The following is a 20,997-nucleotide window of genomic DNA, read 5'->3' on the forward strand; positions in this document are numbered from 1 at the left end:
AACGTGTGAAACTGTAAGTCTTTGTTCTCCATGTTGGATCAACTATGTCATTAACTTAAAGGAGACTTCAACTCATTTGTTGAGCCAACATGGTCGTTGTTTCGTTTCCCGTGTGTTGAGAGAGAAAAAACAGCGGCAAGTCTCACGTGAGTTTTGTTTACTAGCTGGAAAATGGATTTTAGGTGTGTTTACATGTGTGTAGATTCAAAAATGTAAATATTTGCAGTAAAATAGAATAGTATGTTAATGTAGACGCTGCACATGCACAAACTATGTGTGTTTACATTTTAATATGAAGTTGTCAGTTCTATTGATAGTTGTCACTTACTAGCTGATTTGACCTAGATATGGTTTTGACTTTGTGATTCACTTGGGTGATTGTGATGTGTTTATCTGAGTGCTTTAAAGTGAAGCGTCTACAGTTTACCTGAAAGATAAGATGTGTTGTACAAGACCAAATCCACTCATCTTAATCATCCTTATCTCATTATTTTTTTATGTAGAATGGCTTCAAAACCCTTCACCCCAGAAGAGGTGAGGAGGATTGTCCAGTTTCTACAGAAACCTGCTGTGTTCCTGAACATGACCACAGACTGGCCAGCATTACACTGGACTGTGGAGCATCTGTCAACTTGCCTTACAAAGAGGCTTCGATTCCGTATTGGGAAAAGGACTGAAGATATGGGTAAGCCACAAACATCACACAGCCTCTCACAGGTATTAACAAGATCATCAAAGTAGAAGAACTCCATTTGCCCAGGACACAATTTTTTTAAACATAATCAGGACATTCATTTTTATATTGAATTGATAGGTAGTTATGGGTGTGAATACTTTCTCAATGTGGTGTACTGAATGGCGGAAGATTTTCTTAGAATGCTTTGAGTAACTTTTCCCCTACAGTGTCAACAGAAAACACAGTTATTTCTGTTATTAGATGTCCTCTATCACAATGTGTAATTTTATTTTATTTTGAAGTTAATTTGTGATACATTTGCAGCAAATGAAGCAGTCTGACACAAATAATTGCCACAAGGGTGAAGCCTTGCAGAAACCTTTGCTACCAGTGGAGGCTTTGCCACTTCAGATTCTTTGGCACTTCAGGCAAATAGTTATGGCAAACCACTGGAAACATCTAACAGTCCATCACAACTGTTAGACATTTTTACCGAAGTGAAATGTAAATATGAGAAGTGAACATGAAATGTCAAGCGGTGACAGAACTGTGACAAAACTGTACTTCTAAATTTTAAACAACAATTTTCAGTAATAATTAAAAACCCTAGTTTTTATGACTTCAAATCAAGCCAACTGATATGGTGATTTAGTGTATATGAAAAATAAGCCATTTCAATATTTAAGTAGCATCTTAAAAAATAAAGTTAATTTGCCGAAAATCATTTTAAATTATCCAAGGATTTTTTCCAGTGTGTCCATTTTGAATAAACCCTCTTGGAATAATCTATTCATTAATTACTTTTCGCTTTTGTTTCCCTTTGTTTGCACCAGCTCCTCTTTTTGAAACAGAGTGTTTCTACATTGAAGCAACCATTAAAGAGTTTGTGTCCTGGACTGCCAATGAAGATGAGTCACTTGTTGGGCCATTTTCTGACTATCACTGCAAAGAATTCTGGGCTTATGCTGATTACAAGTACATTGCCCAGCTTTTTCAGGATAAACCTGCTATGTTTCAGGTAAACCAAATATTTATTATTATTAAGCAATATGTTTTGTTTAAATATATGTTCCTATATTTTCTGAAATTCTATATTTTGCTATTGCACATTCTAGAGTATTTATGACTGCTAAAATAAAAATAAATGGATAAGACACTACTCTTTTCATTTTCTCCCACCATCAATCATACTCTCAAACCTCATCAAGCACCACATTAACCCATTTGCCTTTTTCCGCATGCCAGTTATGCTTGAGAGCGACCAATTTTTCATGAAGTGGCGCTCTACAGCACACGGGGCACGTCAATGACATCAGCTTTGATCAATAAACACAGTCGAATATTCATTAGTATGTATTGCCTTGTCTCCCGAGGATGCTTACCTTTATTTTATGAGCGCTCTGAAACTGTTTATTAGCCTACAGTTGTTACAACATCTCATGAAAATTTATCACAGAACTAGAAATAACAGATATGAAGAGCAATTAATCAATTCTTGCTGTTTTATTATTTCAGTAAAACATATCCTATGGCACATCATTGTCATTCTGTGGACATTTAATGATATTTTGTGCCAATTTATTTTGTTTTGTTTTTCCCAGGCCAAGGGAACAATAACCTAATGTTCATTTCTAGCTTTCAGTTTTTGTGAATCATAATAAATGCTTATGAGGTGCCAATATTCTCCCTGCCAGCCAGGGCATCGAGAGCAGACAAGGGCCTCTCTTAAATGATGAATAGGGTAGTTTGAACAGTGCTGAGGGCTTGATTACATACCATCTCATTTACAGTCCCCTGGACATGGTAATGCTTTCATTATCTACCTTCAAGGGCAGCATCTCTGAGTGGTTCTTGTTTGTTGTATTGAAAAGAATTGACATCAGTAGGTGATCAAATAGTTTTCTGTTCTTTGTAACCACAAACATTATAACTGCAGGATGTGGTGTGGTCTGACTTTGGCTTTTCCGGCCGGGATGGACGAGACAGCACACTTTGGATCGGAACACAGGGTGCCAACACTCCTTGTCACCTTGACTCTTATGGTTGCAATCTTGTCTTCCAGATCCAAGGCAGGTAAGAACCAGGTTTATACAAGGTTTACACAAGTTTTGGGGCAAAAACTCCACCAAAAGTGACAAACGGGCCAGAGGTATTCATTTAGTCAGTTTGCTAACATTATTCCATTTCAGTGTTACTTTAGTACCATTTATGTATTTTTATTGTATTTATTAATATTTTGAATTAGCTTTTATTTTTAGATATGTTTTCAGTTTAATTTTAGGTTTTAGTAGTTTATGTGCTTTTGCCATGTTTATTAAGTTTTTTGATATTTCTATTTAGCTTTCATTTATTTTTTCATTAATAATTTTATTAGTAATTTACTTAAATGACTTCAACATTAACAGGCAAGACTTTAAAAGTTTTCAAGTAAAATTTATATTTTGTTATTGCATTTATCCGTACTTTCTGTTGGTTTTCATTTTATTTTTAGTTAAAGCTTTTATGTGCCTTTGTCATTTTGTTCATTTTTTATATTTCTATTTAGCTTTCATTTATTTTTATTTCCTTTTTAGTTTTAGCAATTTTATAACTTTAACTTACCAACAGGTAACATTTCTAAGGTTTTCATGTAAAACATTTTAATTTATTTACATAACGTTTTATTTTACTGCAGCTTTTTTAATTAACAAAAGCAGTTTTAATGGTTTTAGTTTATTTTAGTTAAGACATCTCACCAATCCATGTTGTGTAAAAGACAGCGAGAGAATGTTAGATTTAGCCTTTTTTTTCAATTTACAGATCCTAGACCCGTCACAGAGACAGTTGTGATTTCTCAGGACACCTGTTTCAGTGAAATCTGTCATGTAGTAGGTAGTAGATTCAATTGAAGTATTTGACATATGTTAGAAACAATATGCCCTCATAAATGCCCCTGAAAACCAATTTTAGGGGGTGAATGTCACCATTGAATAAACGAGAACCCATAACACTGCTATTTTATTGTATTTCAGTGCACCAATATGAACTCTTGACTAGATGAAACTAGTTTTCAATGACCGATTGTCAATAGACTCCTGAACAAGATAAGCCCCAGGCAAAACTGCCAATTTGGCTTATTCTATGAACATGGTTTAGAGCAACACCATGTGATTCCTTCAAATATTGACAAGAGCTCTATCTCGTCTTATGTTAGGGTTCCTGATCCAATCCTGAGCTGTTGAAAGAAAGCTATTTTTCCTCTGCATTCAAAAGAGCGAATGAGAAGCGGAAAGTGCAGTGATGTGAACAGCTATTGAGATATGTTATTTGCTCCATTGAGGGAAGCAGAACCTGACAATGAGGAACCTTCTCCTCCATCTTATCTCTCACTGGAGCTTGTCTTGTCTCTGTAATTGCTTATTGGGACTCCTCGTGTCAAGATAGCCTGCCACAGAAATCATGTTATTGTATAATATCTCCTGCGAGAAGGTCCATGATACTTTGAGAAATCTATAAGCATTCCCATTCATCTCAATGGCAGTTGCTTGGTTGGCACCTTAAGTAAATACATAACCTGCATGCTAAAAATGTTTCACGCTACATTTTTCTTTACTAAATCAATTAAAGCTAATTCGTCTAGAAACTCACGTTCTGGCAGTTGTTTGGCTAGCACAGCAGAAAGGGAGAAATATAAATTTCCACTTCACGCTTTTTACAAGCCATCCATAAACTTTGGCACTGATAAACGTTCCTATAACGTGATGACATGTTTGTGACTGATATATTTATTTGGGCACAAAATCCAATGGTATTTCAATAAAGTCATTCTTTCTCCAGAAAACGATGGCATCTCTTTCCTCCCGATGACACACACTGTCTCTACCCGACACGTATACCATACGAGGAATCCAGCGTGTTCAGCCGGGTCAGCGTCGTCCAGCCAGACCTAGAGAAGTTCCCAGCATTCAGAAGAGCTCGAGTCCACACCGTCACTCTGCAGCCTGGTCAGGTAGGCCAATATGACATTTTCTAATACACTTCCAAAATGATCTAATTTAATTTATCACAATTGTCCACAAAGCTCATTTCAAATGTGTAGTCACAAGTTGTTTGCAAATAAAGAAGGGCTTGTTTGAATCATAACAGATGCAAAATCAGTCAAGATTTGTCCATAAATTACTGTAGAGTGAAGTCAATGATGGTACGTTTCCAAAGCATTCAGTATAGCATATTTCAATATAGGATCACAACAATCGGTCTCCTATGTGTGAATTTTAGCAGCTCGTAGATGAATCAGACAGCAGCAGAATAAAGCTGTGTGTGTTTTGTAGCACATCCCCCTCCTTCAGATTCCAGCAGCGTGTGTGAAACCTCTCTGATCAAGCTCTTTGAGAGGCGAGACGGTGGCAAGGCAATTAGCGGCGGTCCAACACAGCGAGCGTACTCTCCGGGAGCACTCACACTTTTCACAGCATACTAATGAAGACGAGAGACACAAACTTCCATTCTCTGAGAGAGCTAACACTGCTCCACTGCCTCTCACTGCAAATACAGGGGAAAAAATCACCAGAAGAACTTTTGTATTTGCAATGCACCTTGAGTTCTGGAATGTTAGCGGGGGGTTAAAAAAATGCTTTTAACCCTCTGATGCATGTGTGGAAAAACCTGTTTTGAATCATTCAGGATGTGATTTACATTCAGTGCCTCAAGCATATTTACCGTTTTCTAATATTCTGTACTTTCTAAATAATAAACCCTTTCTAATTATCTTCTTTGAATAAAGTAACACATTCACTTGATTGCCCACTTTAAATTATGTTTCCATGTCAATCTGTTCCATGAGCAGTTAACTCTGTCTGCGTTGTCTTTTCCATGGATCTTTTTCTGACATTTGGCTACGTTTGTTCACTCCTTTTGTTGTTATTATAGAGACTTTACTTGGATTAAAAACCACTGTATGTGAAAATCGATTGACCCCATCTAGTCTCATAAATATTGCTAGGATATTGATTTTTTTAATGTCCCAAATGATATGATGTTATACAGAGCAAAGCTGCCACCTGGTGGTACATACTATTACAATATGCACATCTTTGGATCATTCTGGAGAACATGATCATCAAGTTTTACAGTTTTTGTAGTTCATGCAGCTTGAGTGCTGCTGTCAAAACTAAAGAGGAACAAAGTGCTAAGAGCATCTGAAATTCAAGTTAATAATTGAATTTTCACTGATAAACCGAAAATCCATTTTCAAGATCGATCACTACAGTGCACCCCTACGAGTACATTCCTTTAATATAAGTACGTGCAGCAGGTCATTGTTTGACGTGCTGTTAATATCTTCAGAGTTTTGACTGACTGCTGTTGTCTTTCATCAGGTTCTGTTTGTCCCCAGACATTGGTGGCACTATGTGGAGTCAGTGGATCCAGTGACTGTCAGTGTGAACTCCTGGATTGAGATGGTAAGACACTTTATGGCTCTGCTGTATTATTTCTTATGAAATATCATTGCTTTTTTCATCAAAATGAGATGCTGAAATCACCAGGCTGTATTTCTCATTGTGCCGCAGGACATGGATGATGAGGCCAGAGTAGGAGAAGCTCTCACTAAGACTATTGTGTGTGCCCTGAAAAGCGCCCCCAGCTTAGACAACAACGACCACTGGCTCAATCCTACTGAGGTGTTCACTTCAGCATACAGACACAGATACAAAAGATTTCCATTTTAAATAAATGCTATTCATTTTTTTATTCCTGAAGATTTCTGAAAAAAAATCAGTTTCCACAAACATTTTAAGCACTAGGAAATATTTCTTGTGCAGCAAATCAGCATATTAGAATGATTTCTGAAGGATCATGTGACACTGAAGACTTGAGTAATGACTGCTGAAAATCAGCTTTGCCATCACAGGAATAACTTATATTTGAAACTATAATGAAAAATTATAATAATATTTATAATTGTAATAATATTTCACAATATTACTCTATTTTCTTTTCTTTCTTTTTTTAAATAAATAAATGCAGCCTTGAAGAGCATAAGAGACTTTCAAAATAATAATAAAAAACCTAAAAAATCTTACAGACCCCAAATTTTGAACTGGTCACCATTTAATTTAGTGTTTTACACACCAGGTTTTAATAATTTATGTGCAATGACAATTAAATCAGTATTAAAAAGTATACATATTCCATGTAGGTCTGAACTCACAAAGAGTGAATCTATAATGCTGTAAGTATAATATAGAAACATGTTTATAAACCAGTTTTGATGGGAAAAAAAAAAAAAGAGTATGTTAGACACAAAATGTCTGAACTGGCATACTGGGAAAATGACATTATCTTTACTCTAGTTATATACACACATTTTATACTGAAGAATGTTGTGCAGTGTGACTCAGTTCAGTGCCATATTTCCTAATAAAGAATTTGCTTGTTATCTATAATTAGTTTTTTACATGAATAGCATATGGGAATATTTATGTAATGAAGGAAGATGTCATATTTACTTACCACCATGTAATTTTAAACCCATGTGCTGTTTCATGACAAAAAGGAGACATTTTGAAGTATCTGCAAACGGTGATACGATTTGTGCATTTCAGGTTTTCTGAAGCCATGTGACGAGATTATTTGTATGACAAAAGGGTTTGGAATGCCAAAGATGACAGAATATAAATGTTTGTGTGAAACATGCTTAACTGTACAGTACAGTGTGTTATCTTGATTGTTGTTTCTTAGGATGGAGTTTCTTCACATGATGAAAACATGCAGTATTTGAACCTAGCAGTAAAGGCTTGTATGGACAAGAGGAGAGATGATACTGAAGGCACGGCGTCATTTGCAGAGCTGGGAAAACGCGACTCCAGCAGACTGTTAAAGACTCCAACATCTCTCTCCTTCGTGGTTCCCTTCGGGCCTCATCTCATTCCTGTTAATTTGGCTCACAAATCCAAATGCACCTGCCCAAAGGACACATCTTATTATAAGTACAATGAGCCATCACGGTGCCAAAGTACATCCCAAGATGAAGATGAAACAAGAAGTGACAATGAACTTCAAAGATCGGGTCAGCATGCACATCAGCAAGCAGAAAGTCCAGGAACCTCAGGAGGAGGTGCTGGTTTGCACATATCCACCAATGACATGCTCCAGTTCTTGGTACACCCTGATGTCATCACTCTAGTTACAAGGCTAATCATGTGTCGACAAAGAGACCATCACTCTTAATTTGTACTAGATGAACAGTATTTTTATAAATAAAAGATCCCATGCTAATTATTTTTTGAATCCATCACTCCTTTTGTACACATTAGTTGTCAACAATATTTAATATTCATTTGTTTTCCAGACCCAAAATAATTGATGTAAAACAGACTAGATATGGTCACATTTTGCATGCATTACATTTGCATGTATCACCAGAATGGTCATTATAACAAAGGCCCTATTCAGACAGACATAGTTGTTCCCTAATGAGGCTGGGTAAGTTTGTTTCATAAATATGAACTTACTAGTGATTGTAATCCCATTTGAATTGAACAATATGTTTTTTCTCACACAACTTCTGTAAAAAGTACATGGCGAATGAAAATGATTTTTCAGCCAAATCGGGTGTAGAAATCTAATCCTGTTGGAGGGGAATGTCTGTGACTAGTATATAATTTTTACACAACGCATTCATCAAATACTTTAAAGGCAAATTTTATCTTGTTTTCCACCATAATTATTGATTTTTTTGGTCCCAATTTCTTGGTAAATAGCAGTTGGTGGATCAAATCATGCTGAAATCCTGTCTAGTGTAATTGTATGCATAATAATATAATTATCACATGACTCACACACACACACACACAACAACAGAGTTCCCAATCCTGTTCATATTAGTACATGAAATTACAAGGGTCCTGTGTTAACAACTTAGTTAGAAAAGAATTTCATCTGAATAGTGCAAGAATGACAAACATTATGTACAAATGTGAGCTAAAATGTGCAAATGGCATTAGACACTGATATTATTGAAGTTTTTTCACTAACATTTTGGGGTCAGTAAGACTTTTTCAACTTACGACTACACATTTGATTTTTTTATTTTTAAAGAAATTCACACTTATTAAGCAAAGACTGATTCAATTAAATTTTTTTTTCTTTTTTTTTTTACATCATACAAACAATTTCTAATGAGTGCTGTTCTTTTGAACTTTCTATCCATCAAAGAATCCCAAAAAATGTATGTTTCCACAGAAATATTGAGCAATTGTTTTCAGCATTGATAATAAGAAATGTTTCTAGAGCACCAAATTAGCATATTAGAATGATTTTTGAAGGATCATGTGACACTGAAGACTGGAGTAATGACTGCTAAATCTTCAGCTTGGCCATGGCAGGCATAAATTATATTTGAAAATATATTAAAATAGAAAACAGTTATTTATATCGTAATATTTCACAATTTCACTGTTTTTCCTGTATTTTTGATCAAACAAATACAGCCTTAGTTGAGCATCAGAGACTTCAAAAACAAAAATCTTACAGACCTCAAACTTTTGAAAAGTAGTGTTCATCACATTCTTAACGATTACATTTTGTAACTCCAAAAAAAACATTTCTTTTTGTAAGGTACCATGTAAAGTAATAGCATAATAATTCCTTCAGCGTAGTAAATTTATCTTAATTCAGCTGAAATATGATCCCTGAGCAGTAGAGATCAGCATAATGCCACACAAAGGCTCTGGAACAAAATAATCTGTGTTAACACAGCTACAACAGTCTTATGTGAAAGAAGTTAATTAGCTTATTGGCAATTAATGGATTTGAATTGTTCATATCAAAGCCCAGTCATTTTGCTACATATTGGTTTGCTTCGGCATGTCAGTCAAGGAAACGGCCTCATTTTTCTTACTATCAGAACTTTCCATTTTCTCATCGTCTGTGTCCTCTCTGAAAATCTTGTCCAGCTCGTCTGGATCCACATACGTATAGAAATAGGCCATGATGGAGAAGATGATGCTGACAGCCACCAAAAGGCCAGCAAAAAGGAGGAACTCTGTCCACTGTAGATTCAAAATCAGTTTGTCAGTGCAGGATTTATGCATTAAAACCATAAAGGTGTTTAAAAGAAAGCCCACTCCCTACCTGTTCCATCCCGGCCCCCTCTGCCACAATCAGTACAATGACATTTCCAAATGCCACAGTCATAAGCCATCCAGCCTGGAGAACAGACTTCATGCTTGCCGGTGCCTATACACAAAAGCATATCAGAATGAGAAATTTATGGACACAAGCTTAAAGTACAAGACATTTGATGGACTTGCCTGCGAGTAGGAGAACTCCAAGCCAGTGATGGAGAACATGACTTCTCCAGCAGTGATGAAGAAATACTGTGGAACCTGCCAAGCGATGTGAATATTGTTGGCTTGGATATCCTCCATCTTTTTGACTATTAGACCATTACTTTCCTGTGGAAATGAACCATATGCATGTCAAGATATTGATCCATAAAGGCAGTGCATTTTTTTTATTTTAATTGAATGCATGCCTCTGCAGTCTTTTTAAAAATTAAAAATATTTGAATGAAAGAAGGCTTCGCAAGGCTGCATTTATTTGATCAAAAATACAGTTACAACAGTAATATTGTGAAATGTGATTACCATTACTATTGTAATATATTTTCAAATGATTTGATGCTCAAGAAACATTATTAGCACAGGTAAGGTGAAGAACAGTGACACTTTTTTTCAAGATTATCAGGAATAGAATAGATCAAAAGAACAACATGCATTTATTTATTTAGTATAAAGTATTTACTGTCACTTTTGATCAATTTAATGCATCCTTTATGAATAAAAGCATTAAATTAAGATAAAAACTGGTAGTGAACAAGTGAGCAGATGGGGGATCGTTCAGGAAAGGTGCTTAAACAGTCATTATTCTCTATTTGGTGATGCATGTGGCACAAAAACATTTCAATAACTTGAGGCTCCAGAACTGAATGTTGCATGAAGTAAATATTTTGTAGGTGAAAATCTCATAGATCAGCAAAAATAGCCTGTAAAAACTTCAGCCAAGTTTTCATTGACTTCAGCCCTTATAAAGTACACAGTAACCTATACCTTAAACTTTGCAGTAAAGTAAAAGTAACAGAAAAACATTAACTGGAAACAGAACTCTATCACCTACCTTTGAGAGTATGACAGTATAGAAGGCACCAAAATCAAGAAGTCCAAGGTCGATGTGATATTGGACAGAGTTTGTTTCACAAACAACTCCATTGTATCTGAAAAGAGCGTAAATGAACTGTGGTCAGTTGTTGGGGTTACTTGAAACTATATGGATAATAAAATAGATGTAGACTTAAACTACTCACTCTCCCCTAGGTACACTAATATTTTGAGAAATCCCATAATTAGCAGCCGCATAAAATTCATCAGTGCCAACAGTTATGTTGATATTCTCTGTGTGAGTGTTGATAAACCTGCAAAAGTCAAATATTCTAAGACAACAGAGTACTGAAAACGATTTCAGATAATGCCAGCTGTTTTGTCAATGGTTAGCTTGAATTTATTAACACTAAAGTTTAACAAAGCTGTTAAACAGTAACTTGAAACAATATAAAACAATGTTGTACTAGTATTAATTTACCTTAGATACGCAGCCCCGGTTTCAGATTTGGTGATGTGATCTTTCACCTGTATTTAGTTTAATAATGATTCAAATTATTCAAATAATGTATAATAATGTATATGCTGGTACAATCTTTGCTGATGAAATCTGAAATAAAATTTCACAACCAGCTACTCACCAGTTTGCATACAGTGCCACCAGGTTGTGCAGTGTGCAGGAAGAGACTGTAGGCAGTCTGTTCTGTGAATGTGAGTCCGCACTGGTAATCGGTCCCACTGTGAGTGACCGTAACTGTGTAGAGCTGGGATTCACCAGTAAGCGGGAGACTTGTGTATCCCGAAGGATCCTGCATGACAAGAATTTCTTCAATCATGGCTCTGCATCAGAATTTACAGTTGGAACTGTATGACATAAGATCATATTCATATTCTTATGTCAAGTAATATTGATGCATTCTATACACTATTGTTTAAAAGTTTGTAAGATTTTTAAAGTTTCTGAATAAAGTGTATACTTTATAAAACAGTGATACTTATTTTTTCAGGATTCTTTGATGAATTTGAAAGTCCAGAACTGTTTTTGCTTTTAATGTAAAAATGAGTGCTGTCAAACAATTAATCGTGATTAGTTGCATCCAAAATAAAAGTTTTTGTTTACATAATATATGTATGTCTACTGTGTTTATTTATAATGTATATATAAATACATAAATATTCAGTATATATTTAGAAAATTTTACATGTATATACATTTATATATTTACATTATTATATTATATATAAATATATTTAATATATAAACAAAATATTTTTCTTAAATATACACACTCATATTATGTAAACAAAAACTTTTATTTTGGACATTAATCGTTTTACACTTTTCTGTCACTTTTGATCAATTTAAAGCATCCTTGAATATAAATACTGGTTTAACCAAACTTTGTAAACAGTAGTGTATTATGGTAATATACACAGAAAAGACATCATAAAATGCAATCAGTGTTTGTCTGCAGTGACGTTACCTCATGTGATTTAATTGGATCTGAGAGGACAGTGTGTCCTGGAAACTGCACTGTGACCTCTGAATCCATAAGATTGTAAACCTGAACAAGGCTTTCTTTGGCAGGAGGTGGCTCTACAACAGTTTTCTGGCCAGAGAGATGAAATGTAACTTTCCGTTAATGTTGACAAGTTTTAAATGACTGCTTTTAGTGGTTCCACAGAAGCTCTTTAGATGCAATATAGTCTATTTTTGAAAATGTACATACAATGACGTTGATTTCTACGACAGTTGCAGCACAGAATGCAAGTGCAGCAAGGATCATGCCTGCAGCCATCTTCCTTAGTGGACTGAAAATGAACAAAAAAAATTGGATAGAAGTTAACACAGACAAGGTTAGTAAGTGTCATGTTAACACAAATAATGTTTATATCTGATGGTAGGTTATACTATAACATTTTCCCCTGGTCTAATGATTTCCATCAAAAATGCATTACTGTAAACAACATTTTGTGAATTATTGTTTATTTCTTTTATTATTTATTATTGTGTGTACAATCTTGCAAATGTTGAATCAAGAAATATCCCTTTAAAGAGGTACTTCAGAGTGTGTGTATATATGTAGACTGGTATTGGTAGATAGATAGGTATTGAAATATGTCTTTTTTTATGTTATTGTGCATTTATACAGCACTCACGTGAGTTTGATCCGACACAGCCCTACCAGCGGATATACGCCCATGTCGAAGATCGGAATAAACACCAGAATCAGCAAAGCATTCAGCATCTTAACAACACAGAAACACACACCCACTAAATGACACTATAACCATTACATGCAGAAAAGACATTGATTATAAAGGTGATAAAAATAAAATTTTGTTGCTTAGGTTTTTACAACCCGTCATAAACTGACTGGTCATTTTTGTATGACATTACAACTGAGCAGGAAGCAGTAAATGTCTAGAATTTAGAGCTTCAATAAACCGTTTTTGTCAAATGAACCTGTGTAACATTTCAATTAATATAAATCAATAATAAATGTAATGATTTATTTTTTATATACAAAGCTAAGTGTTCAGTAGGGTCCAAACGTCTGAGACCAAACTGAAAATCTGGGACTTTTTTAAAATAAGAAAATTTTATAAAATATGAAAGTATCAAAATTGTGACAGATGTTAAACTTTGTTTTATGAAAAAATATTAAAAGTTAAGATGAAATTTTTTTTTTTTAATTATAGATAATGTATTGATTTTTTTTATGTATTGTTTGATTTAATTAAAATAAATGTACTTTTTATGCCTGTCTTTGAGCAAAAATAATATAATTAAAAATCCAAATCATGTAATCTAATATGTATGCGTCTATATGGTGATCTTTCTTTCTGTTTGTCTCACCTGCATTTGATCAGGCTTTACCAAGAAGCCTCCACCCTGTAAAATAAATTAGGAACCCATTATTCTGATTTTGAAGAGGAAATCAGGAGTAAATTATATTACGGTCTTCTTCAAAACTGATATGCATGGGCTAAAAGCAAAAATAAAATCTGCATTTGAATTTCTACAACAAGAACTACAATAAAATGTTAGATATTTATAACCTTTGGATTCAATAGTGACTATGTCAAAGCCTATATATTGTTATCAAAAAAAATATCATCAGATCAAGGGCATCTTGTTATCTTACTTGCCATATTGCTCAATTACTTAAACAAAATGATATTATGAAATGGGGAGTGATAATCTGATTCCAATAAAGTATTAATGTCTTTTTATTGAAGGTCATACAAGAAAGGACTTACAAAATCCATGTTCATTCGTGTGGCTTGCAGAGTCCAGCGTGAACCCTGGCATAGAACAAAGTGAAATACGGTAAATACAATTTGAGTGCTAGGAAACTCAAAGGATATCAACTGAATATAACCTTTTACCTGCTGGTCAAAGAGAGCCCAAAACATGGGCAATGGAATATAGAGAACCAGCACCCTGAACATCATTTTAATTTCCTGAATGAGCCGCTTCTGTAAAAACATCAAAATGGTAATGTAATTTGGCAGATGAAGCAACACATGATTTCAACTTGCTAGACTTGGCTTGTAAAGCAACTGGAACATACCGGGTACTTCTCTTCTGCCCAATCCAGCCAGTGACCCCTTTTTGGGTTCTTCTTGGAATTCTTCCATCGATTGCGTATAGCGAACTGGTAAAAAAATAAATAAATAAATAAATTAAAAAATAATAAAAGATGACCATTAGCCTTTTTTGCATGCTCCAGATCCTTCAGTAGCACGTTAAAGAAAGCTGTTGACAAGATTTACTTACCCCAACACATTTGCTGACACGCACCAGGACATTTCCTTCCGGAGGACTTTTCTTATATAGCCCACTTCCAGCGATAAACACCACTACATGAATAGGTGCAAAGTTTATTACATGCCTAATAACTGATGTAGAAATACCATGCTTTTCTCTAGAGTGCAGTAATAATCAAATATTCATTCATACAGGCATATAAGCCGTAATGTGTTGGCAAAAATGATATTTCTCTGTTTTCAAATATATTCTACTGCTAAATGAATAAAGAGATGGTAAATACATTTACATTTATGCATTTAGAAGACACTTTTATCCAAAGCAACTATACAAATAGCAACCAGCACAAAGCAAGAACCAACATACAGAGGCCCCAAAATGTATTTGACACTTCAGCCACACTAAAATACATTTTATATATAAATATCCACTGTATGTTTATATGGTCCATACAGTTTCCAGACAAAGGCTTTATCCCTTCTCTTTCTATACAGGATTCATGGCACAGTGAATGGGGATCACTAATGTACTATCATAACATACTGGGATTTCCGAATAAATGGCCGGAGTTAAATATACATGCCTACTGTGAAGAGTTGGTTTCACAAATACAATCCACTGGGATTACCAATTTTTCCCAAATTCCTTCCATTCTTCCACCCCAAACTCTCTGAAAATTGAGAGGACCCTCACCTAAGGCAATGACCATTAAAACCGCAGGAACGCCAAAGGCCAGGGCGTAGCAATCTCCTCCAAAGCACTTCACATCGCCTGTGGAGTTAGAGTGTAATGATGATCTAAGGTTTCTCTAATTGGCATGATAATCACACTTTATTACTGCCGTATACTTCTTTAAAAGATTAATTGTAGCCTTATCAGTGAAGCTTATCTTATGACTGACCTCTTAGTATTGGTGTGACAATGGTGGACAGGACACTTCCAGCATTGATTGACATGTAAAAGATGGAGAAGAATTTTCTCCTCTCTTCTGTCTGAATACAAAAGAGTTAAAAGACGTTAGATATATTAAAGACACAAGCAAATTAAAAGGTGTGTATTTTAGCCCATGTCAATTAGATTTGAAATAACCAAAATGACTGTATTCCTAAAAAACAAAAATCACACTTTTAGATTTTTAAATATTGTAATTATAATATTAAAAAAACATTAAATATTTTTGAATGTCTAACCAGTGCATTATTTGTTATTTTATATTAGGTTATGTAATTTTTTCCCTGTAATTTTACTGTACAACAATCTCAGATTTTACTGTGCTTTTTACTGTGCAAATTTTTTAATTTATGGAATTTGATAGGTGTAAACGGGGCCACGGTAACTGAAATAATTTTATATTGTGTCTTACATGCTCTTCATCAAACTGGTCACCACCAAATGCTGCAACACATGGTTTGATCCCTCCTGTCCCAAAAGCTATGAGGACCAGACCAAGCACTGACAAAACTCTACAAGGAAAGAACACAATTGAATTTTTCTATCCAACAAAATGGTATTTGTCCTTACTTCCTCTTCCATAAAATAAATATTTGCATCACTTGAAACAGATTTACTGTATGGTCTCACAGTAGCATGCTACACCCTGCATCAAAAGAAACTTACACATGAAGAGTGCTGTCCCCCACATCAGGAATGGCACCGACAGACTTGACCACATGACCAATCACATAGACTATAGACAGATAGATGACGGTTCTGTGAACAGAAAAAAATCTTATAATTCATCTGTTGAGTATTAAGTACAATACTACAGGCTATATTTCAGAAACTTATCCTAATTCTCAAGAAATAGAACTTTTTCAAATCTTATGTAAAATTACAATACAATAAGCATTACTAAGCAGATAGGATAAGACTTTAAGTTAGGATGTTTATTAACACAGCATGACTTACTTGAACTTCCCCAACCATGAGTCGGCTATCACGGCCCCCAGAAGCGGAGTGAAGTAACACAGGCTTGAGAAAGCATGGTACACAGCTGTAGAGAGATTCTTGTCCCAGTGTAGGTAGTGGATGAAATAAAGCGTGAGCACCGCTTTATAAATAAGATGCATAATAATTAATACATCATTAGAAAATAATATATCAGAAAAGTGATATCAGATTACAGTGACTTTCTTTAAATGTGCACAATTTGTCAATTTAATTACCTTTCATTCCATAGTAAGAGAATCTTTCACAGAACTCATTGACCACAATGAAGGCAATGCTAACTGGGTAGTTAGTGCCACATAATTTCTGAGCGCAAAACAAAGAAGTACTTGATTACAAACAAGCTTGTCACATTTACACTGAAAGAAAATAAAAGGTAGTTAACAATATCCTAATCATAAATTCAATCATTTATTTCATTTATCAGAATAAAATGATAGTACATAACCAGGGATCAAGGCAAAAATAACACAGAACGTGACAAAAATGCCCCCATGTTGAATTCCTTTGTTTTGTTTATGAATGCTGGGTACACACCACAAGATAATTGGGCTGATTTTGGGACGATTTCTCCCCTTCCGAAAATCCTAGGTAATGTCGTGATTATCTTGGTGGTTCTAAAGATTATTTTATCAGATTTTCCTGTGGTGTGAGGTGTGTTAAGAGTGACTGAATCTGCTCGGAAGAACATCGGAGGTGCCCCGATCGTGAACATATTGAAGATTTACGACCATAAATCCTGATGTATGGGAGGAACCCCGAGAACCCCACACATTATAGTAAATCTAGGATTGTTTTGTCCTCGTGTCTGTGGTCTGTCACATTTTGTTGTATATCTTATAAGATTTTAAAAATCTTTTAGTGTGTACCCAGCATAAAGTTTGGAATATTTCACAATATTGTACTCTGTCTAGGCATATCTTTTTAGTAGCTTTACAAACTGTGGTGACTTCAGATACAACCAGATTCCTATTTTTCCTGTCTGAGAGGCGAGTTTTGTTGAGTTGTTAACTAAAATTACTAAAAAAGTAAAATAACTCACCGGTGAACGCGGTCCTTTTCCATGATCCTCTGCATCAACATCTTTGTCTAGAGCAGAAAATATAAAACATTTGTAGTATAAGTGTGTAATTTTAAATCTGATATCACTCAATAATGTTTATCAGTTTTTAAAACTTTGCTTCCAGGTTTTACCCTAGCCAATAGAAAAAAAGGCCAGATCCTGCAGTGCACTTTTTATTTGTTTAGGTAGAATGCAATTGATAAAGCCACATAAATCGAGCACATTTCCACTGCTTGCAGGTCTGTACTAGGCTACTAACTCAACATTGTTTTTCCCACAGACGCCACTGTTGCATTCAACATTCCTGTCATCGATTATTTGGCAGTGCATCCTCAAATCCTACGTGATATATGCATGTCGCAAAGTTGGTTTATACGGAAATATTACACTTTACAACTTTTAACTCTAAAAGTTGCAAAAATGTTAAATCCACGCCAATTTGCAAAAAAAAAAAAAAAAAAAGGACGTCTTGCAGAGACGACTCCAAAATTTGTGAAACTGTCACATCGAAGACATTTATTAAAAGCATCTGAAAGAGTTCAAACTTAAAAACAGTCCTCGTTACCCTTCTTTTTTCCCATGTCTTCAATGAATCCAAGTGTGTATTTGGACACTCAACATCTAGTGGATTCCTGAGCACGAGTCCAAGTCCGTCCCTCCACAGAGAGTGAAAACTCATCCGCCTCACGCTGATGTTAAAGCTGTTTAACCTTCTTGGGTTAATGTTCTACTTCATGACAAAGAATCCCTAACTCCGAACCGGGCGGGTCGATGATCCACACGAGACCCAACACATGCATCAGATTATGTGGTTTATGCGGAGCTACACACTCCTAAACGTTAATATATAAACGAACGCTGCAAATTTAACGAACTAACGAAAGCAATTGGCTGAGGTAAAGTATAGTTACAGTACAGTGTCTTCCCTCGAGTTATATTTCAGGCTGTTGCGTTGGTTAGGCTGTGGTACTGTACATGTGCACTAATTAGTAAACTTGTGCCCCCTTCAGTGCAGCTCCTACTTCTTTCTGTAACAGGCGGAGCCATTTCAGCATCTAAAGGACTACTAGCGGTCAGCCAGACTTTTTGAATGGTTCTTTAGTTAAAATGTTCTCCAAACAAACAAGGAATAATTGTTAGTAAGTGAGAGTTATATTAAAGAGATTTTGAGTAAATATAAGTGGAAAAGTAATTTTGAGTAAATATAAGTGGGAAAATTATAAATATTTATCTATATAAAAAATTAGAATATTTTTTTTAATTATTATTCAGCAAGGATGCATTAAACTGATCAAAAGTGACATTAAAGACTTTTACAAACAAAGTAACCATTACATTTGTTACATTATTACAAAAATAAAGTTCTTCTGACTTCTCTATTCAACAATGAATCCAAAAAAGCATCACAGTTTCCACAAAAATATTAAAAACTGTTTTCAATATTGATCAAAAATAAGAAATGTTTTGTGAACATCAAATCAGCATATTAGAATGATTTCTGGAGGATCTTGTGTGACACTAAAGACTGAAAATTCAGCTTTGCCAACACATATATTACTGTTTAAAATTAAAAAGAAAAAAAATGTTTAAAATTGTAATTATATTTCTGTTTTACTGTATTCAACACATAAATGTAAACTTGGGGAAACTTTAAAGTCTGGCTGTAAGAAAAAAAAATTGTCACTGAGCAATATAAATAAATTATGTATTTAAATATATAAATGCTTAAAAATGTAATGCTTTTTTTTTTTTTTTACTACTGTATCATAAAAGCAATCAATGGGGATTTTGAGTAGATCTGATTAAAGCCATATAAAGATAAAAGTAAAGATATTTGAAAAACAGGTTGCTATGAACAAGGTTGTAAAGTTTAAAGGTCCTCTGGTTATATTCTATAGAGATTTAATGTGTCTGAGAGAAAGAGAGAGAGAGAGAGAGAGAGAGAGAGGCAATATGCAAATGGTTTGTAATAAATGCCTTTTTAAGCTAAAAGACCATTTATTCCTATGGATAAATAAATAATAGGCTATATCTTAGAAAAAACTGCAATGACCACATTCAACGATGAAGACCGACGCATGTGCCCTCTGTAAACACACTGTAACTCTTTCTAAAACAAATATGTTTGTGTCTGTTGAGTCTTGTTTCTGCGATTGCTTCAGCAAGCAAGCACCATTAATAAATAAATAAACGATCCATAATAAATTGTAATTCAGAACAGAAAAGTGCCTAAGAGAAAAAAAAAAACGATTAAATGGACATGATCAAAATGACGGTTTTCGCGGTATTTTAAACTAGTCTGATGTCCCATATCTGCCATTATTTACTCTCTATCATTTATTACAAAACCCTTATTCCAAAGAATAATTTAGACTCTATTTCATTTAAAAGTGATTAAGAACTAGCGCTGTCAAGCTCCAAAATAACCAAAAATCACCAAAATACAAAAAGTGGTCCATGCAACTCCTGAAGTCTTCTGAAGCTCTATGATAACTTTGTTTGAGCAACAGAAACAAGTCATTTTTAATCACAAACTCTGTGATCTAGAGAAAGCTGACTAGAGGTCGCTGTCCGTGCGAGAACGCGCCTGACTCTCGCGCATATATCTGTTGAAGTGCTGTCCGTCGTGTGAACGGTGCTGTAAAACAAGTTCATTTAGGCCTACTTCAAGAAACCATCCTTTTACAGAAGCAGCCGAGTGCCTTCTCTATTAATATTGTTGTTGTTTTTCTGTTCGTGTTTAACTTTTGATTGTTATTTATGTATCAGTTGTTGCATTCATAAAAACATCCATCCATCTGAATGCTACTGTATGAAGACTGGCCAGCAGATGGAGACAGAGGCATGTCAAAGATGTCCTGATAATAGAGAATGGAAGAAATGTTGACTCATGGGTTTGACACTACAATGTTAAATAAATGTTCAAATCTTTGATATGTTCTTCTGATGTTTTAAACCAATTGTCTTTTGACCCATGGCTCATAGAATTGGGAATGTTAACAGGTGAACTGACAGGAGAAATGTATCATAGGAGGCGGACAGTAACGAAGTTGTACATTTACTTGAGTGTTGTACTTAAGTACGCTTTTTGAGTATCTGTACTTTACTTATAATTTTTTCTGGAAACTTATGACTTTAACTTCACTACATTTGAAAGACAAATATTGTACTTTTCACTCCACTACATTTCTATCAAGGTCCTCAAAGTAGAAAGTCGTTACTATGTAGCAGCTTTGAAAGTCAGTGGGTGATTTAAATTTTTTTTTTTCCTTCTCTAAAACGTGACTTTGTTTTTTTGTTTTGTTTTTTCAGACAGTTTATCAGTAATCACTCTCGTAGGGCTACATGAAGTGATTTCCCAGCATTTTTTGAACACTGACCAGTTGCAAATGTGATA

The 20,997-nt window shown here is 34.7% G+C and overlaps 2 protein-coding genes across 3 annotated transcripts; one reads left to right on the plus strand and one right to left on the minus strand.

Moving 5' to 3' along the window:
• Positions 1–5: 5 nt before the first annotated feature.
• Positions 6–8,005, plus strand: hspbap1 (hspb associated protein 1). Of its 2 annotated transcripts, none has more exons than XM_058786490.1 (8): positions 6–146; positions 504–685; positions 1,510–1,694; positions 2,613–2,749; positions 4,493–4,664; positions 6,034–6,117; positions 6,226–6,336; positions 7,397–8,005. In XM_058786490.1, the coding sequence occupies exons 2-8, from the start codon at positions 505–507 to the stop codon at positions 7,883–7,885; spliced, it is 1,359 nt and encodes a 452-aa protein (XP_058642473.1). In that variant the 5' UTR covers positions 6–146; position 504; the 3' UTR covers positions 7,886–8,005. The 2 variants fall into 2 exon arrangements, with proteins under 2 accessions (XP_058642473.1, XP_058642472.1); XM_058786489.1 differs by having other exon boundaries at positions 137–182.
• On the minus strand, positions 7,968–18,637 carry slc15a2 (solute carrier family 15 member 2). The gene is made up of 23 exons (XM_058786485.1): positions 18,166–18,637; positions 17,580–17,626; positions 16,756–16,843; positions 16,499–16,640; positions 16,208–16,300; positions 15,954–16,053; positions 15,492–15,582; positions 15,284–15,361; positions 14,600–14,682; positions 14,394–14,477; positions 14,209–14,298; positions 14,080–14,124; positions 13,676–13,711; positions 12,976–13,064; positions 12,546–12,627; positions 12,300–12,425; positions 11,457–11,624; positions 11,297–11,343; positions 11,022–11,129; positions 10,835–10,931; positions 9,970–10,113; positions 9,791–9,895; positions 7,968–9,708 (listed from the first exon to the last, which is right to left on the minus strand). The coding sequence occupies exons 1-23, from the start codon at positions 18,179–18,181 to the stop codon at positions 9,502–9,504; spliced, it is 2,166 nt and encodes a 721-aa protein (XP_058642468.1). The 5' UTR covers positions 18,182–18,637; the 3' UTR covers positions 7,968–9,501.
• Positions 18,638–20,997: the final 2,360 nt, after the last annotated feature.

Source organism: Onychostoma macrolepis, chromosome 09 (genome assembly GCF_012432095.1).
Source record: "Onychostoma macrolepis isolate SWU-2019 chromosome 09, ASM1243209v1, whole genome shotgun sequence".
Classification (NCBI taxonomy): domain Eukaryota; kingdom Metazoa; phylum Chordata; class Actinopteri; order Cypriniformes; family Cyprinidae; genus Onychostoma; species Onychostoma macrolepis.

Bases quoted from the DNA above. Each gene is read 5' to 3' on its own strand.
- hspbap1 (XM_058786489.1), top strand. The intron at 2,750-4,492 runs GTAAGAACCAGG...TTCTTTCTCCAG, and splicing joins GTCTTCCAGATCCAAGGCAG to AAAACGATGGCATCTCTTTC. The intron at 6,337-7,396 runs GTGTTCACTTCA...GTTGTTTCTTAG, and splicing joins ACTGGCTCAATCCTACTGAG to GATGGAGTTTCTTCACATGA.
- slc15a2 (XM_058786485.1), bottom strand. The intron at 13,065-13,675 runs GTGAGACAAACA...TGTGTTGTTAAG, and splicing joins TAAAGCCTGATCAAATGCAG to ATGCTGAATGCTTTGCTGAT. The intron at 12,628-12,975 runs GTGAGTGCTGTA...GTTCATTTTCAG, and splicing joins CTGTGTCGGATCAAACTCAC to TCCACTAAGGAAGATGGCTG.